Source organism: Grampus griseus (genome assembly GCF_964374135.1).
Source record: "Grampus griseus genome assembly, chromosome: 20".
Taxonomy (NCBI): domain Eukaryota; kingdom Metazoa; phylum Chordata; class Mammalia; order Artiodactyla; family Delphinidae; genus Grampus; species Grampus griseus.
This window is the reverse complement of record NC_139014.1, coordinates 26,444,538-26,455,063: the sequence shown is the minus strand read 5'-3', so window position 1 is coordinate 26,455,063 and position 10,526 is coordinate 26,444,538. Positions and strand designations below refer to the sequence as shown.

General features: G+C 47.3%; 1 protein-coding gene across 1 annotated transcript in view; it reads right to left on the bottom strand.

Annotated features, from left to right (window-relative positions):
• Positions 1 to 5,106: 5,106 nt before the first annotated feature.
• ACACA (acetyl-CoA carboxylase alpha) overlaps positions 5,107 to 10,526 on the bottom strand; it is a 232,670-nt gene continuing 227,250 nt past the window's right edge. Inside the window, 2 exon segments of the mRNA XM_082678994.1 lie at positions 5,107 to 7,465; positions 9,423 to 9,559. Of these exon segments, the coding sequence (XP_082535120.1) occupies positions 7,342 to 7,465; positions 9,423 to 9,559 (261 nt within the window). The 3' untranslated portion in view covers positions 5,107 to 7,341.

Genomic DNA, 10,526 nt, shown 5'->3' with positions numbered 1-10,526 from the left:
ATTGTTGTAGCTCCTAACAAATTGATGCTTTAATCATTATAATTTTTCCTGTCTCTAGTGATATTTATCTTAATATATATTTTCTCTAATGTTAATGTAGTCACTTCAGCTTTCCTATGGTTACTGTTTATATGGTATATGGTTTTCTATACGTTGTCTTTGAATCTATAGTGTGTTTCTTGTAGACAGCATAGAGTTGAGTTTTTTGTATCTCGTCTGACAGTCTCTGCCCTTTTTTTTTTTTTTGCGGTACGCGGGCCTCTCGCTGTTGTGGCCTCTCCCGTTGCGGAGCACAGGCTCCGGACACGCAGGCTTAGCGGCCATGGCTCACGGACCCAGCCGCTCCACGGCATGTGGGAACCTCCCGGACCGGGGCACAAACCCGTGTCCCCTGCATTGGCAGGAGGACTCTCAACCACTGCGCCACCAGGGAAGCCCTAAGTCTCTGCCTTTTGATTGGAGTGTTTAGTCCTTTCAAACTTAGTTTAGTTACTGATAAGTTTTTTGTCCATTTGTTCCTCCTTTTATTGCCTTCTTTTGTGTTAAGTAGTATGCCATTTTAATTCCATTGTTGTATTTACTATGTATTCCTTTTAAAAAATAGTGGTAAAATACTTAAAATTTACTATCTTAACCATTTTAAAGTGTACAGTTCAGTAATGCTCAGTATATTCCCATTGTTGTGCAACAGATCTCCAGAACTTACTCATTTTGCAAAAACTGAAACTCTATACCCATTAAGCAATAACTCCCCATTTTCCTCTCCCTCAGCCCCTGGTAACCACCATTGTACTTCTTTTTCATGCATTTTGACTACTTTATTTTTTATTTAAAAAAAAATTTTGGCCACACCATGCGTCATGCAGGATCTTAGTTCCCCGACCAGGGATTGAGCCCATGACCGCTACATTGGAAGGGCAGAGTGTTACCCACTGGACTACCAGGGCAATCCCTTGACTACTTGAGATATCTCATATAAATGGAATCATACTGTATTTGTCTTTTTTGTGACTGGCTTATTTCACAAAGCATAATGTTCTCTGCTTTCAATTCTTTTGGATATATATCTAGAATTGGGATTGTTGGGTCATACGGTAATTCTATTTTTAATTATTTTGAGGAATTGCCATACTGTTTTCCATAGTGGTTGCACCATTTTACAATTTCACCAACAGTGCAAAGCGTTCTAATTTCTCTACATTTTTGCCAACACTATTTTCTGGTTTTTTGATAGAAGCCATCCTGATGGGTGTGGGGTGATATCTCATTGTGATTGGTTTGCATTTCTCTAAAGATTAGTGATGCTGAGCATCTTTTCATGTGCTTTTTGGCCATTTGTATATAATCTTAAGAGAAATGTCTATTCAAGTTGTATGCCCATTTTAAAATCAAGTTATTTGGGTTTTTCTGTTGTTGAATTGTAGAAGTTCTTTATATATTCTGCATATTAACCCCCTATTAGATATATCATTTGCATTTACTATATATTTTTAAGTTATTTTCTTAGTGGTTGTTCTAGGGATTACATTACAATCTATTTGAGATAAATACTAACTTCTGGTAAAATATAGGAATTTGTTTTTGATATAGCTCAATTTTTCTTCCCCTTTGTCTAATTATCATATCACATTTATATATGCTATAGACCCCCAAAATATAGCAGTATAATTATAGTTTTACATAATTTTATTTCTTTTACAAAGTTAAAAGAGAACACACACACACACACAGTCTTTTATATTTACTCATATATTTACCTTTTCAAGTGCCTCCATATCTTTGTGTAGATTCAAATTGCCATCTGGAATCATCTGAATGATTGCCTTTAATTCTTATAAAGCAAATTTTCTATCACTGAATTCTTCCCCTTTGGTGGTGGTGGTGGGGGATATCTTTATTTCATCTTTGTTTTGCTGGATGTAGGATTTTTGGTTGACAGTTGTTTGTTTAAATTCTTGTAGCATTTTGAATATATCAGCCCACTGCCTTCTGGCTTCCATTGCTGTTATCTGTTATTTATTATTTGTTTTGTTGTTCCGCTATATATGATGAGTTGTTTTTCTCTAGCTTTTTTCAAGACTTTCTTTGTCTTTTAACAGGTTGGCTATGAAGTGTCTAGGTATAGATCTTTTTGTATTTATCCTCCTTGGGATCTGTTGAGCTTCTTGGATCTGCAGGTTGTCTTCCATCATATTTGGAAGGTTTCAGCCATGATTTCTTCAAATATTTTTCCTGTCCCTTTCTCTACTCTCCTTCTGGCATTCCCACTGCACATCAATTGTTATACCTGATGTTGTATGGATCTCTGAGGCTCTGTTCATTTTTCATTCTTTCTTCTTTCTGTTCTTCATGTTGGATACTTTCTATTGCTCTATCTTCAAGTTCACAGATTCTTTCTTCTACCTTCCTGAGTCTACTCTTTAGTCCCTCTAGTTAATTTTTCATTTGTTATTGTACTTTACAACTCCAGAATTTCTTTTTTTTAACTGTGGTAAAATATACGTAAACTTTACCATTTTAACAGTTTTTAAGTGCACAGTTCAGTAGTATTAAGTACACTTTGTTGTGCAACCATCACCACTGTCCATCTCCAGAACTTTTTCATCATCCCAAACTGAAACCCTACACCCATTAAACAATAACTCCCCATTTCCTCCTCCCTACAGCCCCTAGTAACCCCTATTCTACTTTCTGTCTCTGTGAATTTGATAATTCTCCATACCTCATATAAGTGGAATTGCCCAATATTTCCCATTTTGTATCTGGCATAATGTGTCACTTGCATAATGTCTTCAAGGGTGAAAGCTCTCTTCTAGGTTGCGTTCATCTTGTTGTATCCCCACGTGGCTACAAAAGTACTTGTTAGTATGGGCAAAAATGCTGTTAGCTTTTTCCTAATTCAGGGCCTGGATGTCTTTGTTTCCATCTCTCTTCACCCCAATCCTTCCTGGTCACGCCAGAAGGCCAGTCATAGAATCAGGGGATTCTGGGATTAGGCCCATCGTCCGACCATCTTTCTCATCTCCTTACAGTTCCTAATGGGCTGAGCTCACTGGGTGGGTCCAAGTCCCCTCAGAGCTGAGGCTCCGTAACTATTCCACCCCTCCACCAACCACAGGGAATCCCGTGTTTTGGAAGATTTTGCTTGCTGAAATACCGCATTTATGAAGATGTCCTGTTTTCATTATTTATTAGTATTAACTGCCCACTGGAGCTTTTGGCCAGCATGAGGAAGCCAGTACCACCTCCTGGGTAGGTAAATGTCTTAGTTACCGGAAAAACAACAGCATGGTGAGCCTTTGCCACCTGACTGAGGCATATGTAGGATCTGTGGAGTATTGAAAATAGTGGACAGTCGCCCATTACTATTTCTGTGCCTCCTGGGGTGGCCTGGGCTTACTCTCCTGGGTGACCCCTGCAGCTCAGGGACATACACATGTGGAGCTAAGCTTGGAGCCAGATTTCTTGGTACCCAAGGTTGTGCTCTTTTCATTTAATTAGGCTGATTTCTAAACCTTTTTACCCAATCTTCCCATGCCCCCAAACCATCAAAGGTGACCCACTCTTTTCAGGAACATACCTTGTCTCCTGGCCGAGCACTTAAAGCTCATCATGCTCTGTTGCCTACTTGCCTTTTCACGCTTCATTGTCCCTCCTCTCCCAGATGACTGCTGTGCTCTTAGCCAACATTCCTACTGTCTCTTGAATAACTGCAGATGCGAGTGCTTGACTGGGGGCACCTGCCTTACTCTCCCAGCTGGAAGCCTCTCTGCCCATAGGCTTCAGTCCTTCACTGTCTGCACACTCGTGTGGTCCTTAGCACCCTCCGCCTCACCATGTGGATCAGGGCAGGCCTGGGTTTTACCCTTCTTGTGCCCAAGCTGAGGAGCCAGCATTTGAATGCAGGTTCACCTCCAGCTCAGCACCTCTCCAGGCCTCTCGCCATGCGAACGGTCCTCCCTGTCATGGTCATGAGGCACTGGCATTTGTCACTGTGTTCTTGTTTTTCAGTTGGGGAAAGATGTGTGGGCCCAGCTTAAATCCCATTTCCCAAAAGATTGAACCCTCGCTGTTCAATCTTTTCCTTATTACCCCAAAGTAATACTAATGAAAGCTTTAAACTTTCTTTTATTAAAAAGACTGATGAAGGAAATGGCATTCCCCAACAACAGATGAAAGCACTGTACGTATCAGGCAAGTTCCCAGAGGCAGCAGTGGAATCTTCCCATTAATCCTGCTGACCTTCCTGAGAACCACCAACGGGTGCTGGCCGAGAGTAGGGATAGTGCCAAGTTTACACTTGGGGTCTGGTTCTCGGCTGCCTGCTTAGCGGGGAGAGAAGGCCCAAGGCCTTTGTGCCACCCAGCATCCCCCGCCCATGGAGAGCAGCGGCTGGAGGCAAAAAGCGGGACCTTCCCCTGGATCCTGTATCTCCCTTCCTGCTCCCCTTTCTAGAACATCTAGCTTAGGGTGATTCAAACTGATAAATATTTTGTAAATTGCCAAAAGCCACCCTTTGCTTTGCTGTACATCCTAAAGAGAGACGGACACAGCACCAAGTTTAATAGTCAGCAAAGGCCGGTGCTTCCCCTCCCTCCTCTCTTGTGGCCCGAGCCTTTCTTTGCAGATGTTATTCCTGCTTCAACCATATGGATTCATAGAAACTGAGGCAGAGGGTTGACTGCCCCCAGTGCCTTTTTGTGCCCTAAGTTAGCGTTCAAAAGCCATGAAGTAGCTAAATTATTCAGAGGATCTAAAACCTCTCCATAAAGGGGGCGCGAAGTGGTCTCTGAAAATGGTTTGCTATTCACTTGACCCGGAAAATGCCACAAATCATGCAAACCCAGAGGTTCATACCTTCCTGTTCACTTCAAGACCCATGAAACTGCCCAGCCCATCAAGGGTATGTGGACCTGAAAACTGCCCAGGCTGGGAACGGCATCGTTTGCAGAAGCACCGTGCACCACGGTCCTTACACTGGCTCTACTTTCGGCAGGGGCAGGTCTCACCCTCACAAAGCTCCCCTACTCAGAGTGGAACCAGAGTGAGGTGCTGGGCGTGGGCTGAAGTGACACACAGTGACTCATCTACAAACGTGGAGGTTTATTTTAACAAAACATGAAAAGAATACATTTGACTGACGCTCCTTGCTCATCAGGCTGTGCGTACATCGAATGCTCAGTAAGACAAGTGAAGGCTGCTTTGTGACCGAAGTGAGCGGACAACATGGTGATCCTAGCTCAGGCGAGTCTCAGCTGATACATCGCTCACCCTCCTCCTGCCTTGGTGACCTCGTGTGTGTGATGGGCTGTGTCTCTTCCTGACTTCTCCATAGGAAAGGGCCCTGTCCAGGTAAGACCTAAAGTGGGGCGCCCTGGGGATGGGGGGTGGTGAGCATGGCCGAGTTCTAGAGACTAAATGTATTCCTTTAATGTGTCATAATTTTGTTGGGGGCTGGGGGGAGGTAAACCAGTGTCACCCGCCAGGGCAAGCACAGGACCCCACACCACCTGCAGGTGTGTGGAAGTTTATTTATTGTAAAAAGTGTAGAGGAGTCATCTGCTCACAGGTGAACCCACGCTTACCGGGTAAGCGAACACCAGCAACAGTGGACGTGCTTCCTGGGCTGAAGATTGTTCCCCACCTTCTCCCGCCCTTCCTGGCTTGGATGGCGCCGAACCCCCGCAGCAGGGCAGCCGGGCCGAGGCTCCAGGCTCCTGGGGGCAGGTGGCAACCCATCCAGCCGCACGGTGCCCATCTGCACAAACAGTTCCCGAGGAGAGGAGTGGAGCTCTTTCTTGTGCGTGAACTGTAGGGTTAAGGCTCAGAACCGTAGCTCGTACGGAAGTGTTCATACTGCTGCTTCTCAGACGTCTTAGTGATTTCCCCCTTGGTCATCAGTGACAAATGCTGCTAAATGCAATTAGCTGCACTGTAGGAACCGGATGCTGCACTGGGGTAGCCGGATGCTACCCCAGCCCTGATCACCTGCCACTCTTGCTTTAGGAACACTGACGGGGGGGATCAGTAAGCTCTCTCCTTGAATAAACTGGTTGTTGAAAATAAACTCTCCATCACCCATGAGGAGGCCAGGGAGGGACCCGTGGGCCTGGAAGACAGCAGCACCATGATGGGGTTGTGGATAACCTTAAGGTCACATGGATTCTGTGTTCCCTGGAAGCCTCCCCAAAGCGGGGAAGGCCAGTTCCCAGCGCCGAGAGCACTGATGTCACCAGGGCTCCTTTCCGTGGCTGTGGGGAGACCGGCTGTGCCTGTGTACATTCAAGGAAGAGACGAGACCCAAAGTGAGTAAGAGTGTCAGCTGCTAGAAGAGTGGCCCCAGAAACAGAGACGATGGCCCTGTAGGCACCGTTAACCTCCTGTAACTATCAAAGCTCCAGGCTTAACAGTAACAACCTCCCGCGTCCTAAAAAGAGAGACTGGCTGGCCCGCTCTCGCTGTCGCATGGTGACTACTTTCCATCAGTGACGGGAAGGGCAGCTCCCCTGGGTCCTCCTCTGCCCACTCGGGCTACGGTACTGCCAGTGGGGCCCCCGGGCATCTCAGCTAGCCAAGCAGCGGCACACGGGGCAGTGGGTCAACCGTCTCTGCGCTTGTTCTGAGAAGGGAGCCCCAGGGCGAGGCCCCTAAATCGACGACAGTGATTGGGTCTCTGCTTTCTCTGCTTCTTGGGTCGCGGTTTTGCCCTCATCTTTGAGTTCCATGGAGCTTGCAGATTTCATGCTCTAATTTTTCTTCACAAGCAGTACCTTGGTGTGATGAAACTGGGTGCCTGGTGTGGACTGGGCTGAGTGTGGGGTAAGAAGCAACAGACCCGAGGCTTCCTCCTCTCCCCACGCCTGGTGCTGGGCCTATGGCCTCAGCCCGGGCCCTCCTCTGCTGCCGGTGGCTGCAGGCTCACAGGGCCAGGGGCGAGCGCGGGCTGCTGACTGCCTGGCAACAGCTCCCACTTCCCGGGGCCAGACCAAGGGGCGGTCAGGACAGGAGGGTGGCCCTGCTGGCGTGTGGTAAGACCTCTTGGTAGGTGCTTGTACCCGTCATTGCCTTCTTAGGTCCTGGGCAGGGAGAGAGGACTGCCGTCACAGCCAGGGTAATAATAAATACTGAACGGGGTAGGTGTGACTGGTGGGCTGGAGTGGGGGCTTGTGACCCTACGTCCCAGTACGTCATGCGTAACCTGAAAACATCGAGGGGAAGCAAAATGCCACTTTGATTCCAGTGCTGGTCTCGTGTGCCTTCTAATTACAGCGGCTTCAGGTGTGAAAGGCAGCTCTAGCCCTTTTCTCCGGAGGCAGGGCAGGGGTGGGCAGGAAGCTCTTCCTACGTTGACGGGGAGTCCATTGTGGAGAGGATCCGAACGACTTCTGCTCGCTGAGTGGGCGAGATGTGCTGGGTCATGTGGACGATGGAATCCATGGCAACCTCTGGATTGGCCTGTACCAAGCTGGAGGGGAAGATTCGGGACAGTGAGGATGAGAGAGAGGCAGCAGTGCCTAGATCGGGGTAGCTTCAGAACTGCCCAAGAAACCTGCTCCCAGAGTCCACTGCGGACCCTGCAGTTCCTTCCTCACCTGATTCATTTTCCTACGTGAATAATGTCCCCAGTAGCAAGATACCACACGAACCCAAAACATTTTGTTATGTCAGAAAGTGAGGAAGTAACCTCAAAAAGCAAAAACCAAAACCCCGATGGGGTCATGTCACAAAGATAGTGGACCCAGCCTGAAGGTGCTCCCACTGGCTAAATCTGGGACATTTGGGGCATCAAAATAATGAATTACAAATCATTGAAAAAAGACATTCACTAGTCTACACCAATAACAAATATATAATAAATGGAGGAGGAGAGAGGACTTTTGCTTACAGGAGAATTGGGGTGGTGAGATGTGATTGTGCAGAGGAGTTGGAACACTGTCATTTTGCAACCTCACTGTAAAGACTGGATCAGGGACTTACCTGGTGGCACAGTAGCTGAGAATCTGCCTGCCAACGCGGGGGACACGGGTTCGAGCCCTGGTCCGGGAAGATCCCACATGCCGCAGAGCAACTAAGCCCGTGCGCCACAACTACTGAGCCTGTGCTCTAGAGTCCGCATGCCACAACTACTGAAGCCCGTGCGCCTAGAGTCCGGGCTCCACAAGAGAAGCCACCGCAACGAGAAGCCCGCGCACCACAACCAAAAGTAGTCCCTGCTCGCCACAACTAGAGAAAGCCTGCGTGCAGCAACAAAGACCCAACGCAACCAAAAATAAAAATAAATTAATAAATTAAAAAAAAAAAGACTGGATCAGGCAAGAATCATCCCTGGATGCTAAATCTAGGTGGAAATTCTGATGAGCAGGAATCTGCATGGCCTTGGAGTGTCTCTCCTCAGACTGCTTATTAGGTTCGAGGGGGATGGGAAAATCAGGAATTACACAGTGGAGAAGCTGAGTAACAGCTTGGTCAGGTGATGGAAACTAACACTGGGACAGGCAGATGACATCACGTGCCTCCAGATACGGTACCCTGTGAAGGCCAAATCGTCACGGATGTAATATTCTGGCTGCAAATGCACAGCCTGAATCTAATCGTGAGGTAACATCAGACAAACTCAGAATGAGCAATGGTCTGCAAATGGTGGTTTAGATAAAATGTTCAACTTATAAAAATTAATCATTTTACTCTGGTTATGTAAGAGAATATCCCTATTAGCAAAGGCATGCTGAACTATTTGGGGGTAAAGGGCCATGATGGGCCATGACATATGTAACTTACCCTTAAATGGTTCAGAAAAAGAAATATATACACACGCGCGCGCACACACACACACACACACACGCGCGCGTATGCTTACTCTTACATAAAAGAGTAAGCACACACACAAATGATCTATCAAAAAGGGTACAATGTAAATACCAGGCACATTTGGGTACAGATTTGTTCTCTGTACTGTTTTCAGTTTTGCAGTTTTTCTGTAAATGAAATGTGTCCAAATAAAAAGTTTTAAAAATGTCCCCAGCAGCCTCCACCACCCAGCCTGTGGAGAAGACGGAAGCCTCTAGAACACAACTAACTCTTGGCTGGGGGAGGGGAGGAGGTAGTTTCCCAGGAAACTATGATGCAATCAGCTTTTCCTCACAGAATCATTCATCCGGTTTGAGTATCTGCATTTGGAGCGAATAGCTGGGCACAATGAACTAAGCCGTCGTTACTAAGTGCCCCTGGGGACCAGCAGCTGAGCAAGAACTGCGCTTCAGGGCTCCTCCGATCTGTGGGTCAACCACAGCCGTCTCAAACAGAAAGGGACACAAAGACTATGAGGCATCATCACCTCACCGTTTGTCCTTGAGCCGCTCATCCCCGAGAAGTGAGCCCCACTTCTACCCAGGAGCACCCCCACCTGCCCCCGCAGCTCTCACCTGCGGATCTGCTTGAGGACGTAGTCTCTGCTGATATACTTGATGTTCTCCTCTATTACCGAGCGAGCGCCATCTTCCTCTGCCAGCTGCTTCTCCAGCCATTCCACCAGATCCTTGTTGTTGTCCCAAACATAGGCCTGCCAACAGACGACGCCTGCTTGGACACCAGGGCCCAGGCCAGGCTGGACACCCTGACTAGTCTACATCTAGAAAGTGCACTGCAAAAGCTTACTCAACGTAAAGAAGCCGTTCCCAGCTCTCCATTACTGTTGGCTTTGCAGGAGGAGGAAGCAGGCCTCAAGGCAGGAGCCTTCCTCGTCTTCCCTGCCCTGCTTTTGAAGTGTCCACCTGGGCCCCCCAGAGGCATCCGTGCTCACACGGACGCTGGTCCCGTCCCCCTACCTGTTCCACAAAGGCTACGGGAATTTAGTCCCCTGACCGATTGTTTAGTAAAGTGCAGACTGAGAGGGAAATGCTGTTTACCTGGTGTTTCTAAAATGAAATGTGTGCTTCTTGAGGAACTGAGTCACGATTCCTAAATTTAAGTCTGTAGTCCCAGCAGGGTGTGTGGCAGGTGAGCAGCCTGGCTGTGGAGGCCTCCTGCCATAGAGCTGGAGGAGGCCAGAGGTGAGGGGAGTCCTGCCGCGGGTCGGAAACCTAAACCCCAGTTCGCTTTCTGTGAGAGTTTTCCGAAGGGTCAGGATGTCCATCACCCTGAAAGTCTCAACAAACCACCTCTCACCTCCTCCTTTCAAGATCATTTAGCTGAGCATTTCCCAGGTAGTTGACTACATAATAATTCAGGAGTGTGTTAGAAACCTAATAGCCTTCTCCTGGCTCTCGTCTCCGCTCATTTTCTTTACAAATCATTTAGGAATCGTTTTGTTAATGGTTTCCGGAAAACCAAGTACCGCCATTAGGGCTCATTCATATTTATGTCATTTTGTTTGGGTAATTAAACACAAAGCTCGTCATTTAAAGGTGCGCTGTCCTCCTCTGTTATCACTAACCGAGTCAAAGTCAGAATGCCAATGAGTTTGGCGCTGTAATTTAATAGGTGGGTGCGTTAGGGAGCTCGGCAGGTGGCTCAGGAAGCCTGGATTC